Raw genomic sequence first — 27,027 nt, forward strand, 5'->3', positions numbered from 1 at the left:
AGAAGAATATTTTACTGTGAATACGCTGCACTATCAGGACTTATCAATGACAGCAATGATGCAGTAAAAATACCACCAACATCTCAGAAGTTGAATTTCATTCTAAACGTGTCTGTGAGTCTGAATCCTTTGTAGGACTATGATTATCATTCTAGGGAATCTTGACCTGTAGGATGAGAAAGCATAGCAACTCATTCACCTGTGAGGTGAGGGGGCAAGAAATGGGTCATGAGCTATAGCTACAGAGAAAATCTTAAATTGCAGAAACTGGTTACTTTTAGCTCCAGTAAATAATCCCAAACTGTTGGAACTAGGCTGTATATAGGGAAAGCACACCTGAGGGAACAGCACCCTGAGATTCTAATCCATTTGCCTGGATGCAACTTCCAGAGAACTTCCCTGCTGCTGCTAAAAAGCCTTTCATTGGACTGAACAGAAATACTCTAACAAAGACAGGAATACAGCAGCTACATCATTAAATAGCATAATTTGGATTGACTGTGGTTGCCAAGTTCATTAGTAAAGCTAGAAGCAGAAACAGAGATGGTGCCAAATGAGATCCTGGCATCAGCACTGCTTCAGCTATGCGTGAACAACTTAGCATCCTTGCGTGCGCCCTCATCCTACCTTAATGAATCAGGGAAATTTCAGTACATTAGCATGCCTGAACACAGAAATGAGGTCCAAAGCATTGACCTGTTCATGAGAAAGCAGTCTGGCACTAGTTCCAATAGAGGAATAAAGCTCTATCTCAATACACCTCAATCCTAAAAATATGTTCTTAGGCTGTTAAGAGTAAATCTTCAGCTCAAATAATTCAGGACAGTCAGAAGACAAAAGTATAGACTGATGGATTTTCTTCTTGATATACCAATTCCAAAAGGTGATGAGCTTCTGATAGCGAAAGGTGAATTTTGTAGTTTCAGTTTTTAATACAGCTGAATTGTATGTCACAAGCATGAGACAGACCCTATGCATGCAAGTCCTACTGTTGAGCTCTAACCCACTGAAAGAAGACCCCCACCTCCTTCGTTATCAGCAACCCTGAGCAAATTACCCTTCAGTTCAGGAGGGATTAATCTGTAACAACCACCTGAGATGGAGGGAAAAGTAGAAAAGACCTGTCTCCAAAGATGTCAAATGCACCCTCACACAAAAGCCAGGATCATCCCTTTACCTAAGGAACAACTGCTTTGATACAGAAGTGTCTGCCTGAAGAATAAATGTGTATTTAGAAGGTTCTGAGACAATCTTGTATGAAACAGCATAGAACTACATGATGCTCTATGCCTAGATTTCATTCTTGTGTTTTCAGTAAGCAAGCATATAAATAAATTTGAGATAAAGTTTTTAGTCAACATCACCCAGTTGAACAATAGGAAACAAAGAAGAATCAGAAATAAATAATGGGTAAGAGTAACAGCACTGCTTGTGGAAGCTGAAGGTCCTACTCCTTTGACAGTGACCTATCAACTGACTACCCAGGCAGAGTAACTGGGTCATCCCATTTCACCAGGGATATGCAGCCACCACAGGTAGCATCTCAACGAGATCAACAGTGAGACCAAGTAGAAAGAGACTTTATTATGTTGATAATGATCCACAAGAAAACAAATGCACTTCTGATGAGGAACTTATGACTATATGAAAAAAAGTAACTGTGAAGGACAAGAGACATGTGAACAAGTTGTGTTCTTGAACAGCTGAAACATGGGGCACAGTCTCTGACCTCGAGATTTTGAGATTCAACTTTCTTAGCTCCACTTCGCATCTTCATTGTCTTTTCTCTTCTAGGACCAAAAAAATTCTCTGCAGACTTATTGGTGAAACAACAGGAAAGACAGATTTGACACAAAGAAACTTGTCTGTACTAAGATGGACAACTGCAGTCCAAGGTGTCTCACAACAGCTCCAATCTTCAGAATCTGAAGTGGCCTCTCAGTCTTCTGCAGCAAGTAATTCTGCAAATACTGCCCTAGTCCCCACACGCTCTAGACTTGAAGGAGAACAGTACTGATCAGACATCCTTCTTGACAAGTACAAAGACAATTTTCCTTGAGAACTGACTCCAAGTGTCACAATCAGCATGTGACCAACAACCTATCAAAGAACAGCAGAAAGACCCTCAAGAAAAAGGAAAGTACCCAACACTACACAGCTCAGGGAGAAGCAGTCTGCAACAGCAGAACATTTGAACTCAGCTGGTCACTGGAAGAAATAAAAATGCTGCTGCATGCGTGTCATAATGCAGGATATAAGTATGTCTTCTACAAGTCCGCAAGAGTAAAAACAGCTCCAATATTGAGGAAGCTGGAGAAATGTACACCAACAATATACATGTACATATGTACTGTTGTTTGAAAGATCAAATGCCTTTATTAGCTAGTGTTTCATGAGACTATCACCAAATTAAGAGCAACCTTAAACTATTGATTATTAAAGTCAAAAAGGAAGAAAAGAAAAAAAATGTACCTCCCTACCAACAGAAATGGGTAGTCACAATAATTCATTGAAAATATTTCACTAAATCACTTTAATTTTTAAGTAGCATCCACAGACACACAAGAGTACATGCTCTCAAGAAAGCAATTTCAAACCACAAGGAATGCACTTGCGGAATCAGATTCCTTCTTTCCCATTCCTGCTTCCTCTGAAAACCACAAATTGTTTCTTCTATGCCCAAAAACTTTTTAACTTCTGATATATTTTCTTTTTTCCCCATTTTTATCTTTGAAGAAACTCAAAGGCAAAAGATGACTGTTAAAATTGTTCTCTCTTTCTGATTCGGACATTGTAGTCTCTTCCTTCTTTATCTTCCCAATATGCTGTGGTTTTTATCATTGGGGAACCTGCATTCCATGCTGATGACCAAAAGACCACATATGCATAACCCAAACACAGAGGACTTTTGATAACGGTATTCTACTTCTGATTTTGGTGCTGGTTTGATACGTAGACAAAAAGGTACCAAGTACTTTAAAATTTCTGTCCTGTCTTCCTGTAAGTTTTGGTGCTCAACATCCTGCAGAAGTGTGCTCATGCCTACTACCGACCATTCTTTTTTCTGTGCATAGTTACCTGGCAATATTATCACAGATTCCATGACCTCCATATTTTGCAGGCTCCACTGGTGCCCCAGCCTTTCTGACCATAATTTTAAGGGTCAATCGTCTACCCTTCATACCAGCAGCTTCAAGCCTACGTTGGATTTCTTCTGAGAGGCTCAGAAGGAAAGCTTCTGCTTCCTTAGGCTGAAGGGGAAAAACAACATGTTTAGATAATTACTAATTTTCAAATATTGAAGGTAAATCATTAAGGGTTAGTGCAATCCAGATTGTGTAAACTGAAAAGAGCAAGCTGACTCACGGGCAATTGTCTTATTTAACTTCAAGTGTTTTGTTTACATTGTAGGTCACTGAAGTTAGGTGAGATGGTAGATTCCTATCCTAATTCTGAAATAAGTAGGAAATGCTAAGTCCTTTTGGAAATAAGTCTTTAAAAAAAAAAAAAGCATTTAGAAACTCCAACACAGAATTGCAAGTCTAACTTTAAGCACACACCTAGAAGACAAAGAGCATAGGGCTTATAAGGAAAACCTTTTTCACCATGAGGAAAGTCAAGCAGTGGAACATGTTGCTCAGAGAAGCTGTGCAATCTTCGTTTGTGGAGGTTTCCAACACCAGACAGGATAAAGTTCTGAGCAATGGGTCTGATCTCATAGCTTCCACTGCTTTGAGCAAAGGCTGGACTACACAACATCATCATGAGGTTTCTCCCAACCTGAGTTTTGTATAATTTCTATAAATGCTTAAGTTCTCAACAAAGAGCTGAGTTACGTTTTAATACAATTTTGTCAACAACACTCCCCCCCCAATATTTGTAAAAAGTCTAATAAAAATGTTGTACGGGAGCAGCTGGTGATGGTTTCACACACTGGCATCTTTGAATAATCAGCATTTAAATGAAAGAGAATGCTAGGTGCTGACAAACCTACTGCAGTTCTCTTTTTCTGTACCAGACTTGTATAACGAATGCAGAATAGCCAGCTAATTTTGTGCAAGCTTCTTTTCAGTCCAATACTTTTGCAGTCTCTCCTCCCATTTTATCGTTTGGTCTCCTACTTCTTCATTTTCCTCATTTCTATTTGGTGGCTAAGATGGTGCTCTAACAGATCAAAGTGTAAGTGAAAATAATCAGAATATGAGAGGATTCTTCTACAGCTGAAAGAAGTCACTGCAGAAAAGAAAGTAAGTCTGAATTTACCTGTGTAAACCTTATTCCATAGTTGATTTCTGCTGAAACAGATTTTCTTTCTTTTTCTGTACGAACAGGTCGATCATCCAAACCACGACAAAATCTGTAGAGCATCTGTCCTGTTTTTGGACCAAATTCTTTTTGCAGTTTTGACATTGAAGCACACTGCAGATCTCCACAGGTTTTAATTCCCAAAGAAGCCAGCTTAGATTCCATCGTCCTGCCAACTCCTAACAACAAAGCAATTAGTTCTGTTAACTCTACAAAATTCAGAGCCAGTCAGGTTTTGAACAAAAAAAATTTGTCTTTTTAAACCTAGGTCGCATCAAATTAATAAATAAATATACACCATAAAAAATAAATTCCACTCAATAAAACATGGTTCAAATGGAAACTTTTGCTGTCTTCACCTGTATTTCTTTAATCTGTTCTATATATTTCATTTAAGATGTCATACTAGAGTGTGTTTCTTTACTTCTGGGTAAAACGTGAATGACTTCTGCTTGCAAATCTTCTTGACAAGGTACTGCCTGTTACCGAGTATATAACCACAACACTCAGTCCAAAAAGAGTGTCCAACATGTAATATGTTTTGCCATCATATACAAGTGATTTAATCTAAAAAAAACCCCAACAAATATTGTGACTACTGTTCCACTGCTTCCTAGGTAGAAAAATAGTATTTCAGGTAGAAGTGAGAGTATACGTGTATTACTTGTGCTTTGAATTACCAAGCACTGGAAGTTGTAAGTATCCATGGCAACGGCACATATGTAAGTGTGATAAAGTATTTCTGGGTTTTGGAGAGGTGGCCTGTTACTTCCGAAAAATATTAGTCCTATGAGTTTACACTACCAAAGGCAGTGACAGTTAGAAATCTCAGGTAATCAGCTTCTATCTTTCATAATCTGTATTATTTGTCTACGTGGCACTATTGACACAAACAATGAAAAGTTTTTACTGTGAACATGCAAGTGAATTCTGAAAACTTTAAAATGCTCAAGTCAAAGCACAGTACTATATGAATAATTTTCTGGAGGAAAAATATCTCCTATAAATTATGCCAAAGAGTATTGGTGCTGTGCTGTAAATTACGTTTGGCCACGGAAGGGGATACATAAAGAGAATTTCTGGTAAACCTGCACCTGTCTATGTATGCTGTTCCTACCACTTTTCCATTTCAGTGTTTATTGCTGTCTATTTTTTGTTTCCCTTCTCTTTTTTTTTCTTAAACAGAGAAAAATACTATTTTGAACATTTAACACTAAATATGTGTGTACACATGCAGGCTGAGCTCAGCTGATCACTAACATACAAAACATAAATGAGTGCTTACTCAGCACTTTTTGCACTATGTCTGTGTCACATTATACTACTAAAGTATTGAATAACAATACAATACAGGAAATACGTTAGCCTACAATTCTTTTAAGTATTTTCCTGGAACAATAAAAAAAAAATAATAAAGCCTGTTTTCATACAGGTGTATTTGCATGCCCTTACTGTCTATAACTCTCCCAGCACAGTAACTCCAGTTCCCTGCCATCTCTCTGTCAAGCCTGCTATGCCTTGGAGAACCTGCCTAAAACCTGTGGGCCAGAAATGCTTTCTTCCTCCCCTCCAGCCTTCTCCTTGGCTTTCTCTATGTCCACAGGCATCCTGCTCAATTGCTCCAGTTCTCCCTTACTGAAATAGCCTTCTCTCTCTTATCTGACCAAGGAATGCAGGACAGAAAACACGTACTCTGGCTATACATATGATGACTGGGAACTACTGCCAAAATATACGATACTTGAATTTTGCCTGCCTGTCCCTCGAAGGATGTACTCATTTGGATCACTCTCCTCTGTCAAGCTGTCATTTTTCACAAAACTTGTGGAAACATTATGTCATTAGAACTTCTATCTCTCAGTAAGATTTGGCTGAAACTGCCAAACAGTTCATAAAATTATTAGTACTGTCATACTTGCAAATTATAAATCATACTCATTATCACAATCAAGTTCAGTCAACTAGGCAAAAAACAGTTGGAATTTGACAAACCTGTTGTTGTTCTTTAAAAGAATCAACACATCCTGTCACAGTTTGCAGTATACCATTGACTAAAGATCCTTACACAAAAAAATAGTTACCTGGGTAACAAATGCCTAATGTGTATTCTAAGTCCACCTGAACCAAAAACTGTCTATAGCTGGATGCAGAGCATAACAGTGGTAATACTCCCACAGTAGCCTTACTTTCCACCTTCCTCTCTATTTATCAGCCATTCTAACACAGCTCATGTTGCAAGCAGAAACACTTCTCTAGTTTGGTAACATTATCCTCCGCCAAATTTTATTTCTTAATTTTCCTTCTGGCCTTATTCTCTTCTAAATCTCTTAGAGTTTCTTAGATGCAGCAGAGATTAAACAAACTCCTCTCTTCTCTTTCTCCTTTTTTCCCTTTCACATACTCTCTGTTTTATTATGGCATCTGGGCTATTTTTTCCAACTCCTGACTTCATACACTCCTTTTTAGAAAGAACGCTCCCTCGGGCTAGTTCTCAGTTCTAAGCAAACCCTGCCTCTCTCAGTGATAAGTACCTGATGTTACTATTTTATTACATTCATTATGATACAGCAAACTAGCACTCACTTGAAATGACTCATCTAAATAATTTTATTAAAGACTATAAGGTTGCATAACATACTAAACCCTGAGCTTCTTCTGTAGACCATGCTGTGTGATCTGTAAAATTCTTTGCTAAAAAAGATGCCTCTCAAAGATACGAAAAGGCCACAGAGATTCTTTTCAGAAATTTCAGAATTTTTCAGGAGTCAGTACATCTTCTTTTTGGGGATCATAACCATGTAATAGTATCTAATCTTGTTTGATCCAGAACACAGATTTGTAGCTGAAAGTGTTCTAATATCAGGAGGCAAAATGTCCTGTAAAAGCAAGAAGTACCTGGAAGACTGGTAACAAGTTGCCCTCTGATAAAATCATCCACTTCTTCAGGTTTTAAGTGATACTGTCCATCTGGTTTTGCTTTACGAGTTGCCATTCTGGCCAGCAGAATATTGGAACCTGTAAAAACACCAAATTAAAGTATGTCTGTGGTAACGTCTATCTTCTCAAGTAGAATGCCACAGTTCAACAGTCAAGGAAAAAATGCAGAAAGTATAGTCAAATTCTTTGGTTTTTTTACAAAGAATTGAATGAAATATATTAATTTATATTTGCAGTATCTATTTCCAAATTAGCAACTAGCAGTACTTGTGATTACAGCAGTGTAACTGTAGTGGTAACTGCAATTGCAAAGTTAAAACCAACCAAATAAAAACCCACCAAAAAAACCCCAAACAACCAACAAGTAAGTGTGGGACACTTCACTAGGAGCACTGAATTTATTTGTCCTGGTTATGTTCTACACATGTAGAGGTACAGATAAGTTAAGTGCAAATGGCTGAAAATTTAGAATTGCAATATTTTAACACTGCAGAACTTCAAAAAATCCACTGTGGTCAATGTAAATAATACTTAGGTGACAATTCTATCAAGTACATTATATGTGAAATACTGGAATTAAGCTAATATTTGGGCCGGAGTATTCACAAAAAAAAATCCAGTGGCTTTATTAAATTATTATATGCACTCATAAAGTGCGGTGGGAACAAGACCTATGTCAGCATTTTTTCTTCTCTGTTTATAGGCTTCTTCATGCCCAGCCAATAAGATCTCCGAAGCAAAGATCCCAAACAGATTCATTACTGCCACTGAAACACTCTGCTCTAAGATAAAGCAAACTAATAAAAGGTCAGGGGAATTCACAACTCGCAGCACTGTGTGTTACTATTGGTCTTCTCCTCCCACCTATTTTCACATTCTGTTTGTCTATTCTAAAATTTTAGTCAATAAGAACAGTAACAGAGTTTTACATGCACTGTTTCTCCTGAGAGGTTAAACTGATGAAACAATTAATGACAGATTCCTCATTCAATTTCATATTTAACTTCAGGAATCCATGTTTTGCCTATAGAGTACTGAAGATTTCTGATCCTCTTATTTATCAAACATACCAACATAGCCTCTAATACCATGGAATCTCAGTGATTTACCTTCTGCAATGTATTATTCCCACAATACTGAACTAAAGTAGAAAGAAGTAATATCTCACTTAACAAATGAGAAACCAAGACACAGGATGTTTATAGATGAGTGTTTAATCTTTCACTAATATTGTTTAAGTCAGCTTAGTTTAGCCACTAAAATCTCCAGGGCAAAAATTAAATTTATTCAACTGGCATAAGCATGTCCTTTTTAATTTCTCTCTAATCAGACAACAGTATTGAGAGGAGATCTCAATAGTGTAACAGTATCTATTCAGATTTACATTTTATTATATTGGTACAACTTTCCCATTGGGCAACATATAAATCACTTACACAAGATGTCTGTTTCTGGCAGACCATGTTTCTGAAATAAGGTCTCTACATTCATGTAATAGTACAATTGTTCCCTCCGATTTATTTACTTAACGATGAATTATGAGCGAAGAGACAAAGCCCTTGTAGTGTACCTACCATATGAATTTCTAGAAAGGATACCAAAAATATTTCCAGTATCTCACACAAATGATTATTAGAAAAAAAAATTTGCTCATAGGTATGTGTCTCTTCCAATCACTAACAGAACTAGGATACCAGATTAGAAAGTGATGCTTTACAAACTAATTCCACTCTTTCTACAGAAAACACAAACACACTAAATAAGCATATAAAAGAGATTACAAATGTGTTTCATTTCAAAACAAGACACAAACAGGAATCCAGGGAATTACAGTCTCTGTACTATGATATCATAAGGAACAAAGGAAGAATTCTGCTTACAGTAATGAATTTCAGCTTGTCTCACAAGTGGATTTCATACACATATACACTCAGTATATTTATTTACAGATACTCTAGTATTAATTAGGGACAGAACCAAAGGAGAAATGAAGGGGACAAGTGAAAAGAAATCAAGGAAGTCCTCAGATGTGTGATTTCATATATAATACCTACTACAAATCACACAAATCTTTGCTTTCAATACCTTCTAGTAATTATGCTAAATCACACCACCCCATAAACTCTTACTGCTATCTCTGATAAGGAACAGAATCTGTGCTCATTTTTCTATTTACTGGAAACATACAGTAGCATTTCATAAAAATGAATGTAAGAATATCATACAGATGGAATTTTAGCATTCTGTTCAGATAGCAAAGGAGAAGTGATAGCAATTTTATAAATTTTTGCCTAAAACTTTCACTTACAAAGATTTTCTTGCATTTGTATTTACACTAGTTTAATGTAAATGGCAGTATATTCCATATCACACAAACACTTAAAGAGTTTAGCAATCTTACATAGCTTTGATACAGCTAACAATAGTAGGCACTGCTTGTAAACAGCAATTAAATAAGGTACTTACCCATCCCAACAGAAGCAGTGCATTTAGTTTGGGCTTTGATTTCAGTGCGGATAGTATTTGCAAGTTCATCAGGAGTCAATCTGGTCTCTGTAAGGATTTCAGTGATATCTACTAGCGCTTCATCACAACTGACTGCTTCGATGTTATGAGTATAGCTATCAACACAAAGTAAAGGAGGTGAAACACCAGCAACAGCTCACCATCTGTTAAAACAAATATGTAGCAAATAAAGTCTTCCTTTTGTGGTGGCATTTCCCTGCTTATTATGTATCACACATCACTTATATATTAAAAATGCTAAACCAGCAAATTACAGTAACATTACTAATGTAGGAATATTTTCAACATGCATCATGATTTCAAAGGAACAGCTGGAGAAAGAGTTGAATACTTGTTTTTCATTGACAATTACAAATTTCCAGTTTTGTTCAAGTGCATTTTAAACCAGAAAGTAGTTTCTAATAGATGTTACTCCAATAACCCATTCTTAGGTTACTCAAAAAAACCTCTTGGAAGAATCTCACTACTAAGCAGGGATCTGCTTCTCATAGTGTAATCAGTAAAAAATTTAATAGTGACTCCTTTGGAAGTCAGCTCTTGACTGTTTCCAGGATTTGGCTTCAAGATAAAAGAATGCTCAGAAGCACAGTGCTCAAAATAAAAATACTACAAAAGGAAGATCTGAACTAGGAATGGCTTTATTGAAGCTGAAGAGTAACATGAAGATGAAAATACTAAACCGAATAATGGCATTCAGCAGTGGCAAATAAAATATACTTGATAACCTTACCATGAAAGATCATGTAAACAAACAGCACGTGTTACCTTGCTAATATTTCATATACTGTCCGTGCAACTTCTTTGTACGCATCAAAATCATACGAAACTGCTTGAAGATTTGGACACAACTTTTTTGCTTGGCCAAAAAACATTCCATTCTTTATGCCGACTTGTCTAAAATTAAGTAATAAAAAAACCCTAAATAAACACAGTACCAACTTTTCCACAAATTAATATGGGGTATTTCCAAATGAAGTATTTGTCTTTTCCCACAAAGAATAATTATCAACAGAAAGGAATTTAGTTCAACTGCTAGCAATTTAACAGGTAAGAAAAATAACTGCAAATAGATACTTGAATTAGCTGTATAATATTCAGGCATGCAGCATGGACAGCCTGCCTTTGGGAACATGCTTAAGACAGTCTCCAGAAAGCACTACTTGCTATCTTCTGTTTCAAATTAAGACTACGCATATACTACAGTGGCTAGGGTAACTGGATCTTATATTCCACTGTGCAAGCTTACAAAATTATGCTCCCATAATAAATAAACTCTAACTTTTTGAGATACAAATATAAGCCTGCCTATCCTAGCATGCTTGAGAAAGGTTCCAATGAAGGAATAATTTCTGGAGTATTATTTCCATCAGGGAAGAAAATTGTATTTCCAACACTATGCTTATATTTGTAACAAGTTGTTTCATATTCTGAACATTTATAAGCTATGTAATTGGGGATGCTCAGGATAATTTGTGCAAGAAATGGCTTTAAGTTTAGTAATCACACTTACTGTCTCATTTTAACTAAAATCTTCAGTAACGAAGTGTTCTTAATTCCATAAAAGAATGCAATTTTGATACAAAGAAGTGAAGATAGCATTATGACATCAACAGTATCACAGTGAATGGCATAAGGTTTTCCTTAATAGGCTTTGTTTCAAGTAACATGTAGGTTAGGTTGAGAGCTATTAAGCAGTGTTTAAAAGCAGCAGCATCCATAGAGAAGACATTCTGTTAAATTCTAACTAATTCTAATTAAACTACAACTTTTGAAAACATTCAAAAAAAATTTCCTCTCTAGATAAATTTAAAGGAACTGCTATTTTTGGACATTTTATGCCTATCTGTACGAGATTTTCAAGCAACCTGATAGGTAACTTTTACCTACCTGGCTTCATAACTACAAGAAGCTATTTCAGCCATGGACAGAACAGTGAGATTGAAGTCAGCTCCATTCACATGGGTGGAATCTGGATGTTCCCAGGCTGATGAGTCCAGCTTATCAGGTACTCTAATTTCTGCTTGGAAAACAATATTTATATTTGTTTTTATGTTATTTTTCTTAAGAGTTCAATAGAATGAATGTGAATAAAATAAAAATTATGCATTTTTTTAATACAATTTCTACACTGCTACCTGTTGATCAAGAGGTTCTTAATACTATATTGATTCATATCATGGTCCAGAAAAAAAAAAAAAAGACTCCCCCCTATAATAATATCTCTCTGCAGATAGGTCGGTACATATTACTGAGAAGAATATTAAGCTACAAGAAAATTCTGTTTCTATTTTCCCCCAAATTACTAGACAGCAGCTTGTTGGTGACTACATACACCATACCGTAAAATAAGACATTAGTCTTACTCTCAGTTAGCTTTAATGACAATAAAAATGATCAAACACTTGAGGCTAACTGCTACAATCATATCCTGTAAACAAATACAAGACACTCAAAAATTTACCAACTGCTTGGTAAGAAGAAGCTTAGCTACATTCCTTTTTACAAAAAGCACAACTACCACCAGAACATAGAAATTAAATTCAGAATACAAACCCACTTTTTATCATACTTATAACCTCTTACTTAAAACTATTTTTCTAATAATCTAGATACCACAAAGTGATTTTTGAGAAGGGAAATAACCAGAACGCTAATTAGCTCAAATTAAAAAACACTAGCTAGAAACTTGTATTTCCTTTAACACTCTTATGGGGATATCAATTGACAAAACTTCTGCTGTTACTTCCTAATAATTCTCTTATTAGGATACGTGAATTTCTTTCAAATATCACCACAAATTTATCTTGGATCAAAATGATACAATTATAAATACTGCAACCCCAGACTTACAATGAGACAGACCTTCCCTAATTCTCTAAAACTTCACTGCATGTTGAAGAGTCCTCCAGTCCCACTGCACACTAGGTACTAGAACAGAATTCCATGACACTGAATACTGGAATCAAGTAAAGCATTTTCTATTCCTCTCTATTTGGGTTTTCACAGCATGTAAACCTTGAAAGATACATGCCTGTAACTCTTATAGATCAGCCTGAAAAAATGGCAAGATGCAAAAACTACTATGCCCTCCCAAACTCCCCATCAGAATCAAAACAAGGTATCATACAGACAAAAAGCTTCTATTTACTTAAAATTAAATCCAATGTGTATGTTATAGTTATTTTTCATTACTGTAGTCTATTTAATATCATACACCTTTGTAATATAATAAACAAGGAGTTTTCTTCAGAGTGCCACAATGCCTAATTATATTTCATGGTACTAACAACTTACACACTGACAATTTGACTGAAAGGAAACATGGTGCTATGTGCACATACAAGTAGTTATGAGACCAGAGAAAGTGTTGTAATGAGTGAGTGGAGACAGCAGGGGTAGAGCCTGACTCATGTCAAAACCTGCTTTTATTCAGAATTTCTGCTAAATGTGTGCACCTTTTTGTGTCTTAAATATTTAAATGTATGATGAGCTCAGTAAGTTACCTAAGAAGTCTGCAACTGGAAATTAGAGCAAAATTATGCCCCAAATAAAGATAAGAATGACAAGAACAATTTCTTTAGTCCATGCCTTCCTGTGCCCTGGCCTGAGATGATGCTGTCATCTTGTCTATCTTCATTGGACTCGTCGGCTTTTTCCACATCGCAGCAGAGCAGATCCCCCCATGAGCTGATGGAGCCACTTCATGTGAAATTCAGGGCAATGCAGAACACATTGTCCTCAATGGAAGGCAAGGTAGAGAACCTCTCATCAAAAGCTGGGAAACTAGACAGGCACATGGTGAATGTGGAGCAACGGATGGAGAAATCAGAGGCCAGGACCCAAGTCTGTGAAAAAGAAATCGCTGAGAATAAATCTGTGACTAATATGATGGTTAAAATCTGCTGCTCTTTAGAATGAAAAAAGGGAGATACTAGGGTTGAGGGAAAGGAAGCCTAGAAAACATTCACATCTTGGGCATCCTGGCCATGGAAAAGAGACCCCAAACTATGAATCCTGATTAACATATGTTAATCTTCTATCTTTAGAACATGAATGTTAAAGATGGCACATATGTAGAGAAGTAATTTCTACTACCCAGAAAGGCTCTCTCCAATTTGGAGACTCAGGGTGAGAATGATAGCAAGCTTTTAAATTTAAAAGTTATACATTTTTGGATGAATTCAAACAAGAAAAAGAAAGTATTTCATAAAAGATTCAAGATTCTATTGACACTAGATATTTGGCTAGCAATGCAGATCAAAGGCAGGAACCAGTATCACTAAAGAAGTAATTTGCAAAAAAAGAAGTAGGTGAAGCAGCAGAATCCAGTATTTAGTCAAAAGTGATTCATAAGGGTTTGGTTTTGTTTACTTTTGTTTTGTTTGGTTGTTTTTTTAATTTGGAACATGTTTTCTAATAAGCAAGACCTGGAGAAGGCAAAATCAGAGAACAGCCTGGAAAGCATGAAGCATCAAAAAATGAAGTGTGTTCCATGTTGAAGCATGGATGTAAAATTATGGTCATGTTCAAAGCTGGTCCCAACTACCTTTTTATTTCATTTATATAACACATCCCCAAACAGAATTGCGTATGTTTAACAGCATAATTTAGCAGTCTGTATTTTTGGTATTTTAGAAAAAGTACTTTTCCATGTGATACGTGTGCCTACTGGGCCATGTTTACCTCTGGCATGGCACAATTAAACACACACTGTGAAGTGTTTCACACACACTTTCTAAGATACTGCGATGTTAGAAAAGCCTAAACCTGCAATTCCATCTTTTTATCTAAGACCATAACTAACTGTAATTTCTTTTCCCCAAAAGGAAGACAAGCCATGTACTTATGAGAATGCAAGCAGAAACAACAGGTTGTATTTTTTGTTGATAAAAACATTGTACATGGAGATAAAAATTAATAAAGAGACTAAAAAATATTATGAACTGCAGCTAATGAGATAGAGACTATAAAAAGAGTGTTAGGGAAAAATCCTTTCACCAAAACAATAGGTTGCACAATCAGACTAAGTATCAAGAAAGAAAGAGCTAGCTGCCTGCCTGTGTGCAAGCCAGTGAGATTGGATGCTGAAGTTAAAGAAATGAATGTGTGGATAGCCAGAAAAAGCTGCTGCAGTAAGAAACTGAGTTTGTTATACAATGAGGCTGAAATCTGCTGTACCCTTAAGCAATAAATATAGTAGAAAAGATACTATTGAATTTGTGAATCACAAAGAACACGCTAGATATCAGCTAAATTTCTGAAATTTAACTGCCTCGCTCTCCAAACATCACTTGATTGTATGAAGTCACACCCTCATCCAGTGTAAGGTCATAATAAAAGTTACGAAGTCACTGTACAAAACTGAACTACCAATAAATAGCTCCTACACAAGTTATACTACAGAAAATCCAACTCCACAAAAACCATAGCTATCTTTGTAACGTACTTATACATGGCATTGCAAACAACACAGCAGAAGCCAAGTCTGGAGCATCCTGAAAAGTCCTTAGAAAGTTAAAGGCCAGTGGGTTCCACAAACATATATTCTCCCTCAGTTTTGAAGTGTTCTTAAACTACAGCAAAAAGACAAATACAATGGCATCCCTTCCTGTAATACCTTGTTTCCAGATGTCTTTGAAAATTGACAGAAATTATTAGGTGGTTTTTTTTTTTTTTTAAGTACTAACATTTCAGAAACAACCATGGGAACATCCTGTCTTTTTCCACTGCTTGTATCAACAAAATAACTCACTGAGGTGTAAACTTTATAACAATAGTACTTGCTACCACAAGGTTGGTAAAAAGTGCATATAAAGGGGCAAAGGAGAAATTCAACTTCAAAATTGAAACTGACAGTAAATAGCAGCTGCTCCTTGCATATGCACTTTTTACCAACCGTGCGGTAAAAACTAAGTTTCAAGCTGATAAAGCAGACTGTTGGATTAAGAGAGAAACAAGTTGCCAATGTTTAGCAATATACTTTCTCATACTAAATGCAGTTCAGGCAGTACAATAATAATGAAACTTGTCAATAAAAGTATGTTTTGTTTACATTAGTATACTACTACTGGAGGACACAGAAAGTAACAAATTTCTAAATTACTGTAGGCAAGTAAGGAATTCTCAAACTACGACAGATGCCCTGGTTTTGAGGAAACAAAGTACTGGAGAGACATAGCTCATGGAAGTTACACAGACTTTCCAGAAACCTGAAGTGCTCTAAGGACCACCCAAATAACTCATTGTACACAGATATTGCACACATGCAATTCAAAAGCCAACTTCAAACAATCAATTCCTCACTGGCCATGTGCTGTCACTTTTACTTTTATAGTAAAAAAAAGATTAGTAGCCTTTTAAAATTTATTTTGGACCTTCTCTATAACAGCCTTACTCAGAACTAAGTGATCCCAGACAATCTGTATTTATTTTTTATTTTAAATAATTACTTAGCATTATATCTTATACTCAACCTTCAATGAAAGTGAGTAAAACCTAAAATTACTGTAAAATAATTCACCCATACCAAGCAAAGCTAACTAACAAGAAGTCACAGTGGAATGTTATTACTGAGGCCACAGAGCACCGTGCTGTCCAAAGATACTTCTTTTCTGAAATCCCCTGCATGAAAAAACCAAATTTATCCACCGTGCACTTTATCAATAACTTTAAAGAAAAAGTCTTCAATAAAAAAAGTTAAAAACATACAGACAAACAAACAAACAGACTTATCTGTACCTGCTTTGCCATTCAACAGCTTATTCTGGTAATACTGCTGTTCAAGCTGGGGGTTTGCACCAGGGCGCAGTGGTGCCTTTCCTGCACCTCTGTTACTAGTAACAGCTACTGGTTTTCCTGTGGAGAAGAAATGCATGTACTTATAAGTCAGTATCTATAATAGCTTCCATTTTAATAATAGCACAACTAGGGTACAATCATAAAGATGTCTGCTTGTTTTTTTTTTTAAATTTAATGTTTCTAAAATTTGATTGGACTGATGATCTTAGAGGTCCTTTCCAATCTTAATGATTCCTAGTTTTTACTTTCATTATAAATAACCCATCCACCAAGCCAGGAAACATGAAATTGCTACTCTACCCTTAATTGGTTTAGTGATGGACTTGGTAATGTTAGGTTAATGGCTGGACTGGATGATCTTAAAGGTCTTTTCCAACCTGAACAATTCTACGATTCCATGATTCTTTCAAGCTTACGCTGTCTTACAGCATTAAGGAGGAAACAGCTATGCAAGTGACTTTGCTTTGTGACCATGAATTTGCTGTCTTAATTGCAGTCACATGTAAAGAAGAAAAGCTTTTAAAGAGTGAAAATACAGCCATACTAGTTTGTCTTTAATAACAAGTATAAATGGAAACTGTGAAACTTCACCAGCACCCTAATGATTCACTAGTTTAAGACACAGCAAACACTGTACTGATTTTAAATACTTTATCATGTTTATTAGCTTAAGCAAACTAGGAGAATATACACATACTAACACACTCAGTTCCACTTGTTTAATTAACTGTACAAAATCAAATCTTTAGTAAACTTTTGACTTTTTAGTAGTATCAACACCTCCATAATTTTTCTACAGGATGCTAATTTATGCACTGAAAGTTCTGGCAGACTTCCATGGAACAGAAAAAATATTTGCAGAAAAGTCCTAGGTTCTTTATATTCTAGTAATGGAATTTTAAAACTTGGCAGGAAATAAAGTTTTAAAGACCCAAACATACCAGGAGTATTTTTGATACAGCTGCTCCTGCCTTTGGACAGAAGAGAGCAAGGAATTTTATATACAGCTTACTCTTCTTTCCCAAGGTCTACAATAGCTGGGTGTGAGGTGGTCACCACTGCACCCAGTCTTCAGACTCGTGCATCACCAAAGTTCAGTGGTTGCACAGTACAACCAGTATCTCCATTTCTGAATAGCACACTTCTAAAAAAAACCACCAAAACTTGCTAAGGAGCTCCACTAACTCTATTCCTGTGCCCTCAGGATGATCACACAACTCAGACAATGCCAACGGAATTGTTCATCCTCCAGTTCTTGTAATACTTCATGTGTAAGAGCTTAGATAGAAAAGGGAAGAAGCAAATTTCCCTTGAAAAAGACGAATCGGTCAAAGAGACAATTAATTCTCAGCCTTGACCTTTCCACTTTTCTAGTTAAGCAAAGCTCCTTACATCAGGAAAATTATTAGGATATCTCATTCTTTTTTTTAACAGAGAGTGACCAAACCCCACTTTTGGCACAACTAGAATTTTATCTCTGATTTCTAATATGGTAGATTTTAAGTTACGTGCAATGTTATAGAGAATGGTTACTCCAGATTCTACTTCTAACTTTAGATACTGAAAGGAGACAGCAAGGAGAATTCCAGTTCTCTCTTCCACTTGCTTTTGGATTGTGAGAAAGTAACCAGGAATTTGAAAGTTGCATGGTCTGACTATCAAATATGCCAGAAAAAAAGATTACATGCAAAGTTCATTTTGTAAGTGTGCAAGTTTGGTTTTATTTTTAAAGGATTAACTGAGTAAACTCTAACATGTAGAATTGAATACTCACCTTTGAGATCTGGTCTATTTCGGATAGCCACAGACACAAAGAAGCAATCCATATCCACGTGCATTATACAGCTCTGTGGCTTGGCTGAGCTCGCAACAGACACATTACCTAGTATGAAGATACATCAACAGAAAACTTGAACCCTAATTTATACACTTTGGTACTACTCACAGTAGTCATCAAGGACTAGTATCAAGTTTTTACCACCTTAAATTATAAAGATTTTTGTTTCTTCTCACCAAAAAGATATTTACATTTACAAAATTCTCAGAGAAATGTAAGCATAAACAGTAGACAAACAGCCTAAACAATGCATCAACTTAAAGTTTCTAGTTTATTTCCTCATAATTAACACCTTCTATCTAACAAGTTCCCCCAACCCAAGGAGATTAATGCATGTCATGGGAACTGGATCTTAATTTTGCTATGTTAACACTAAATCTGGAACAGAGAACTTTACTCCTTTTTGTTCATCAAGCAGAAGACTGTTCCAAAAGATAAAAAAGTTTAGCTTCACTAAGAGCTACCATTAATTCTTCCTGAAACGCACCAAAATTAAAGCTCCCACGCAACTGGATTTTGTCATTGCTGTACCCTACATTCGTGCAAACATTCAGCAAAGATGAGCAAGGTTGCTCCAGACTGAAAACCTTGCACGCCTAAAGCACTAGAAATACTTGCGTTGAGTATTCTAGAAGTTCAAGTCTGCATATCTATGTTGCTGACCTACCAGAGGCTATATCTAACAAAACAAAACAAAAAAATCTTAATTTGAACAATGCATAAAGTGCAACAGTGAAAAAAATACTTCAATACATCAAGGCAATCGTTCTGCTTAATATCTGAGTTAATTACTGAGTAATCAGAAAAATGTTCTCCTGTTTTTAATAATTTACCATTTGAACTCATTCTCTGAAAAATAAGGACTGCCTTATAAAGGGCATAGTTACAAATCAAGTGATCAAGTTAATGCTTAAGAAGCTGCTACCTGTCAACTGAAACACAGTCACTAACTATTTGAATACTCTAGGCCAAATCAAACAGAATATAAAAATATATTAGCTTATACCATATTTTGATGGAAAAAAATACACTTTAAGGTAGTTTGTAAGCTAACATGTTTTATAACTGGGCTGTCCTAGCACAAACACAGAACCAGTTAATTTATCTAACAATAATTTTTTAGGATGTGGTAATTTATCGTCAAGCATATTTTCATATGATTACAAGTGAATATTTTCACAGCACAACAGAGTCAGAACCTCTTTGATATTACAGAGCTAGCCTTTTAATTAAATAAGACTGTAAATGAGAGATTCTAAACATGCAAAATACTTTATCTTTACTTGTAACACTTTGCCTCTCATGAATTACACATTTTTTTCATTTTGGCCCTTCATGTAATGACATAAAACATTTCTCTTCTGTCACAAGCCAGGTTCAGAAGTCTCATACGACACTGCTACTACCCATTTAAACAGACCCAGAGGTATATAAAACTCTAACAAAAAAATAATTAGATTTTAGTTCACTTGCAAATGTTACTCATCTTTTAAATTTTCACACTGAACTATAAGCAGCAAGGTTTTTTCTTCTGTTTTTTCCCTTTAGATTTTCACAGAGCAACTACAGACTTGTGTATTTAGCTATATGTATTATTTTTTCCCCTTGATCACTCACATATAGTTGTAAAGTCAGGAATATTATTTCTACAAGGAGGAATTGCATATAGACCAGAGTATCACATTAAGTCACATTTTAAGTTAAAAAAAACCCAAACAAAACCAAAAGCAGTTGGATCCTTTAGTTTTCAGTGCATCAAAGTCACCAAGCTTTTCTAGATAGCCTGACTGTATTATGAATATTGAATACTAACCTACTTAGTCTCAATTAGACATTTAATGTACAAATATATAAGGCACCTTCTCAACATCAACCTTCTTAAACAAGTATCTACCTGTGTCAGTTTTAAGTGCAGACCTGCCTGCTTTCCATTTTTTTAATTTTTCCCTTCCTGGAAAGACACCGCTGTTTTTTCTCTGCAGGCTGTTCACAAACTCTGTCAATTCACACTTCCATGTTGATATATGATGCAGTCTTGAATGTGAATAAAAGTCAGAAATAAAACTACAATCTGAAGGTTTGGACACAGGTAAAGAAGCTGCCTTGCTAGCAGTAGGTACAGAAGTGCTTTTTGTGCTTGAAGGCCCCTGAACAGTGGAGTGGTGAGCACCATTTATTTTAGCATTACTGTGCAAAGATGAAGATGAGGATGAATTACTCATAGTCCTGTGCGGATTCCATGAAAAGTCTGTGGTTTTGTTGCTTTGCTGCAACTGCTGCGCTGCGCAGTCTCTAAAGTCAACCATGCCTTTTTCAGTCTTCCTCTCCTCCTGCACAGGGCCTGGAGAAAACCTACTTGCAACGCCGTTGCCAGAGGGCACCAAGCAATCCTGTGTCTTTAAGGCACCGGTAGAAGTGTGTGTGTGTCCATTAAAAATGGCAGTGCTGTCTTTGTGAGACTGAATGCCATTTTGTTTCCGTCCAGGAAGGATCTGCTCCAGCTCCGTAAATCCAAAATCATCATTTTCTTCTTCCTCTTCTTCATTCCAGCTACTTATTCCATTGGGTGTGATCTCGTTTTCCATCTCACACTTTTTAATATGATTTCTGAAATAGATATGATTATTTAATACCATATCTTTCATAACAAAAGGCACATTTACAGGTCATTTCAAGTGCTAAGTATTTATCTTCCTAATTGTTATCAGTATATACTTGAGTAGTTTTTACATTCTCAAGACAATTATCTCAAACTCTGAGCCATGTCCTCTCAACGTCACAAAATACTGTATTGCTGTACAAAAGATTTCACAGATTTGGTGTATTATTAACGCAGTACTACCAAGAGTTTACAAGGGAGTGACCAAAATCATGCTCACATTAGAAAAGCTATTTCCAAGGCCTTTAATTTGACCAGCAGTCTCCAATTGAATTACAAGAATTAATGTTAACAGAACTGTACTACCATGGACAGCATGAATGGTGCAGGAATACACAAACCATCAGAAGAGTTATTTTTTTATGAAGAGATACGATTTTCCTTATCTAGTTACAAACAAAGAAAGAAAAAAAAAGAAAAAATACATAGAAAACTTCTGGTTTTTAGAAAATTATTTTAGATTTAGATGTGTTAAGATTTATTTTATCTTCTCTCAAGGAAAAATCTGTTCAAGCTCTATAAATCAAACATATTCTTAACTTTTGACAAAAACCCAAACAAACTACTTTTCATCTTTTAAGCATATAAACCAAAGTATTCTGCCATAAGTGCACTGGCAATTTACATTTACTCTGACAGTGTAGAGGCAAAGCTTTCATTCAAAAAATGAACTCTGTAACAAACCCTAAGTGGAATTAAAACCAAAGCCTTCAAGAGTTGTGCATACTCTTGATCTACTGAAAAAAACCAACCATCACTTTCAACTCCCAAAGCTAGCAACTTAAGTACACAAAAAAAAGGTGGGAAATAATTAGCTATCCAGTATGCCAGTGAAACAAGAAAGCCAATTAACTGTGACAACAATTTGGTTAAGATTATCACAATCATAAATTATATTAAACATAGTATTTTTGAGGAATTGCATGGCTGAAAGTGGTATACCCACTGGTACATATTTAGTATCAGCAGATAAGGCAGGCTTTTAAACTCATGTTTTTCTGACTAAATTGATATTTTTGGAAGTCTGAATATTCTTCGCATTTAAAAAACATTAACTATGCAATAGTAAGAGGTGATGGTGATTGTATCACTCATTGTTTAAAACATGGGTAAGAAATACTGCTTAGGATATTCATTTTGCAGCACTGGTTTTATTTGTCCTAAATATAGACAAATCCCACTCATGTGGTAAAGCCTCCTCAGCATTATGCAGAACTGCATTTTAAATAAATCAGCGGACTGTGGAAGAACACAGATCACCATTACAAATCAGAAAGTATAGTATCTTGTACTGCATCCTTGGCCCTGTTTGAGCAGTAGCATTGGACCAGATGACCTCCAGAAATCTCTTCCAACCTCAACCATTCTATAATTTTATGATTCTTGCCTCTAAACAACAAACATGTGCTTCTGAAAAAGAGGCAGGAACCCTCTTAAAAAAATCTACAGAACAGTCTGTTCACGTGGAAGGTTTCTTTCCAAATTCCAATTCCTCTGCCAGTTAAGAGTTTCACGGGTGCTTTCTGTTCTATTCCCTTCTCGAGGTCTTTTAGGAGAATTTTTTATACTGTAATTGGATTTTTTAATCCACCTTCTCTCTCAAGCGTGACTTAAACGTCAGTGTCAGCATACATAAGGTATGCTGTGGCTTTTTTTTTTTAAAAGAAACTAAAGAAAGACCTTAACTAGTATGCATTTACATTTGTTCCTATGCACCTTTAGCAAAAGTAATCAAATCATACCAGCTTTCTGATTTTGAAACAAAGACCTACTTTTCAGTGTCACCAGTTAGAATCCTTTAATGTATGCCTGTTGTTTCCATACAGATACGCTACATCCTAGGACTCCTAGGTCACATTACCCAGCAAAGCATGGTCCAAAGACTAGAGACAAGGCTTGGAGTCAAGGTAACTGTAGTTCTGTCCTCAACTATTTATATAGCTATACCTTGTTTTTAAATTTCAGTGCCTCAGATCTTCCCTATTATAAATCTGAAATGAATTTTAAAAATGCTATATAGTTATAAATGCAAACCCATTATGGGTGAATGATTAGTGTCTGCATTACAAGATCAGAAACACTTACACCCTGTTGAGATCTTTAGCTATATTGCTTGGACCTGGCATGGCATCTTCAGGTTTGCATATGCTATTGAAGTTGAGACCTTTTTGAACACCTGACTGCTTGGTGTAAAGCTGATACGGGATGTACGAGAGGAGACGTCCAGCTTTAATGCTGAAACAAAGAAAAAGGAACAGGTTACTACTTAAGACATTTTAAAAAACCTCAACCTTCTAAGCTAAAAAATACCTCATGTACAACAAACTATTACTTTGGTCATTACCTTTTGCTGTTCTTCTGTATGTACTTGCAGTCCCTTCCACAACCCCTTTCCCACTACTAACTGGACTGAACTGAAAAGTAATTTGTGATGTGGTGACTGGTACTACAAAAGATATTTTCACAGGTGTGTTGGTCAGTTGTCTACATCCATTTCTGTTCTCCAACTGACAGACACAAACCCCAAATATTTAATTTCAAAAACAAAATAAAAAATGCCCAGTCAAAAAAACCTGGTGAGTGGTCCAGGTTATTCTAACTGAACAATGCTGACTGAGCTCTTTAACTCGGAACAATGCGAATGCATGTGTTCCAAGAAAATTTGGGTAGAAACTGAAGGAGGTCAGCTAGGATGTGGTTCACTATTAAAGAGTAACTACTTTTTCCATTCCAAAAGGATAATTACCCCTTCTTGTGAGAAAATTCAGTGAAGAAAGCTAGACAGAAGAATAATTTCCAAATAGACCTTCCATAAGTATCTACCACAATCATTCCAGTTCTGTCCTGTGCGTTCCACCGTATCTCCCTCTTCTTTTACTTCTTCCACTGAAATTGCAATTATACTTCAATAACTGCTAAATTCCTTAGGGAAGTCATGGACTTCGTAGTGGAGTCCTCTCAAAAATACAGCATGATTTCATCTCACCACCCCAATGCCTGTTGCTGGCAATAGAGATAACAGCCTTCCCAGCCTATACTTCACCTCTTCTTCATATACAACTTTTCATATTGAACACTGGGTCAGAGATGCTGAAACTTCCTACAGCAGAGGATCCTCTCATATCAAAGAAGCTTAATATTCAGGTTCAGTTTTGAAGATACAATTGGATTTAAATTTTTAAAGAGAATTTAGCTCAGTGACAGATACTGTTTTTCTGTTTTTCAACACCTGAATGCTTTCTCTCGGAGATGTGCTTTTTAACTAGCTCAAATCTGTACTATTGTCAGGGGAGCTGGACAGTGGAACAAAAGCCCATAGGAGCTTTCTTGCTGCAATTAGAGAAGGATATAGTGGGAGATCGCCTTTCCCAATTAGATTAATTAAAACTAGTTAGGTGTATACATAGAGACCTGGTAAGGTTTCCATGGGAATGGGATACTAAAAACAGCCCTAAAAATATATAAATTAAATATTGTTTGATACATGAACATATAGCATTCATAAAGGAACATCATTTACATTAAACATTGCCAAACAGAGTTAAAAATACACATGGTAGGTTCCAAAGCTTTCTTGTACAGAAAGTGGTGTTGCAGCAACTAAGCTTTTACAATGCCTGGTTAGACTGTTTCTCGTATCACCACATGAACCTGGGTGCATAACCACCCAGGTAATATTTGAAAATCATTAGTGAAATTTCAAGATGATAAAAACCCCACATTTATTTAAGAACTTGTTTATGCTAAGATTTTAGCTACTGGAGCAGCTGCATTACTAGATCAATACACAGTTGGTTTGGGTTTTTTTCAAACTGTATTAAGATGCAGCAATAGGAATCCTATTTTAGATGCATTATTCAACATCTTTCCCCATTCCACATTCCCTGGATCACAGAATTCATAATCACTAAAAAAACTGGGTTTGAAAGGACCTCTGGAGGTCTGTAGTCCAAACACTGCTCAAAGCAGGGTTATCTTTAAAGTTAAATCAGGTTGCCCAGGGCTGAGTCCACCCAAATTTTTAATATTTGCAAGAGCAGAGATTCCACAACCTCTCTAAGCACCTGTTCCACTGTTTATTCTCTTTCACTGTGAAAAATCTTTTCCTTATACTCAGTCAAAATTTTCTTCGCTGCAACTTGCGGCTATTGCCTCTTGCCCTACTGCTCTGCCTCTTGAAGAAAAATCTAGCTCCACACTCTCTGTAACCTCCATATAGGTAATGAAAGACAACAATTAGATCCCCTCCTAGTCTTCTCTCCAAGCAGAACAAAACCAGCTTCCTCAGCCACTTGTCATATATCACATGTTCCAAGCCCCTATTCATATTAGTGGTTCTCCTCTGAACTCACTCCAGTTTTGTCAGTATCTTTCTTGTACTGAGAAGCCCAAAATCAGACACAGAACTCCGGACGTAGCTTCGGAAGTGCCAAATAGATTGGAAGAATCACTTCCCTTGAGCTGCTGGCTAGGGTCTTACTAATGCAACCCAGTATGCTGTTAGTGTTTATCTCCACAAGGGCACAACTGCTGCTCCATGATCAACCTGTAGTCCACCAGGACCCTCAAGTCCTTCCCTACAAGGGTGTGTCCTAACCAGTGAGTCCCTAGCCTGTCTGGTTGCATGGAATTAATTCTGTCCCATGTGCAGGACTCTGCATTTGACTTTGTTGAATGTCACAAAGTTTCTGTCATCCAATTCCTCCAGTTTGTTGAGACTCTCCAAAGGGCAGTCCTGCTCTCCAGTATATCAACTGTTCCCTTCTGTTTGCTGTCATCCACCAACGTGAAGGTACTTTCCACTGCATCACCAATGTCCACATTGTTAACAAAGACATTAAACAGCATCTGCCCCAATATCAATCCTTCAGAAATGCCACTTGTAACCATTTGCTAGTTCAACTCTGAACCGTCGACCACTACTGTCTGAGCCAGGCAGTTGAGCCAGTTCCACCCAGCTAGCAGCCCATTATCCAATCCGTATCTCCCCAATTCGATTAAAAGAATGCAATGGGGGACTGTGTCAAATGCCCTACTGTAGTCAAAGCAAATGATATCTACTGCTCTCCCGTCATTCAGTCATCTCACCACAGAAGATAACCAGGCTGGTCAGGCATGATTTGCCACCCTAGATATAGCTTCCAGGAAGGTATCTTCCATAGCCGTCAGTGACTGTGGTGAAGCTGATCACAGTGCAGTTCCCTGGATCCTTCTTCTTTCCCTTTCTGAAGACAGGCATCACATTGACCTTTTATCCAGTCTTCTGGAAAACCTTATCTGATTGCCACAAATTTTCAAAGACAGACAGTGGTGTAGCACTGATACCAGCTATCTTCTTCATCTCCCTTGGATGCATTCTGTCTGGTACTGTAGAGTTGTGTATGTCAGGTTTCCCTAAGTGAACCATAATTTACACCTCCTATACCTTTGGTAGCCATTTCTTTTCTCCAAATTCTGCCACTAGGCACACAGGCCTTCAAGGCACGAAAGTAGACCTTGCCACTAACCACTGAAGAAGAGGCAGTATTGAGTACCTCAACTTTTTCCATATCCTTTGTCATGAGGTTGCCCCACCGTTCAACAGCAGGCCTACTCCATTTGCTTCCTATATAGCTATAAAAGCCATCTCCTTCCCCTTCAATGCTTTGCTAGTTTCAAAAAAAAAAAAGACTGTGTTAAAGTAACATGGCACCTCTTCTGAAAGCTGTACTGTTTTTAAGACTGGTAGCTTTTATTTATTAAAATATTTTGCATTCTGAATCCTCATCAGAAAAAGGAAATGAAGTGCAATGTACCAAGCTAATTTTTTGTTTTTTTCCGGGGAAATTATTTTGAAGTGTTTTCTTCACATTTGTGTTAGATTAACACAGATCTTTAAGAAAAACATTCACTCAGTCTGAAAATCAAAATGAGGAATCCACAAATTCTACTGGTAGCTTGTTTTAGTGGTTAGTTATCCTCAATC

At 36.5% G+C, this 27,027-nt stretch overlaps 1 protein-coding gene across 4 annotated transcripts in view; it reads right to left on the minus strand.

The window, feature by feature from the left end:
• The window catches only part of REV1 (REV1 DNA directed polymerase), a 61,431-nt gene that overhangs the window by 14,919 nt on the left and 19,485 nt on the right, over nucleotides 1-27,027 (minus strand). For 2 of the 4 annotated variants that reach the window (XM_075712773.1, XM_075712780.1), the window contains exons 5-14: nucleotides 23,148-23,297; nucleotides 20,298-21,010; nucleotides 18,341-18,448; nucleotides 16,507-16,623; nucleotides 11,656-11,788; nucleotides 10,534-10,662; nucleotides 9,709-9,863; nucleotides 7,201-7,320; nucleotides 4,264-4,484; nucleotides 3,079-3,251 (exon numbers count right to left, since the gene is read on the minus strand). In XM_075712773.1, coding sequence (XP_075568888.1) covers nucleotides 3,079-3,251; nucleotides 4,264-4,484; nucleotides 7,201-7,320; nucleotides 9,709-9,863; nucleotides 10,534-10,662; nucleotides 11,656-11,788; nucleotides 16,507-16,623; nucleotides 18,341-18,448; nucleotides 20,298-21,010; nucleotides 23,148-23,297 — 2,019 coding nt within the window. The remainder of the gene's footprint in view (nucleotides 1-3,078; nucleotides 3,252-4,263; nucleotides 4,485-7,200; nucleotides 7,321-9,708; nucleotides 9,864-10,533; nucleotides 10,663-11,655; nucleotides 11,789-16,506; nucleotides 16,624-18,340; nucleotides 18,449-20,297; nucleotides 21,011-23,147; nucleotides 23,298-27,027) is intronic. The other 2 variants (XM_075712787.1, XM_075712795.1) reach the window with 2 other exon arrangements.

The sequence above is a fragment of the Pelecanus crispus genome, chromosome 1, assembly GCF_030463565.1.
Source record: "Pelecanus crispus isolate bPelCri1 chromosome 1, bPelCri1.pri, whole genome shotgun sequence".
Taxonomy (NCBI): domain Eukaryota; kingdom Metazoa; phylum Chordata; class Aves; order Pelecaniformes; family Pelecanidae; genus Pelecanus; species Pelecanus crispus.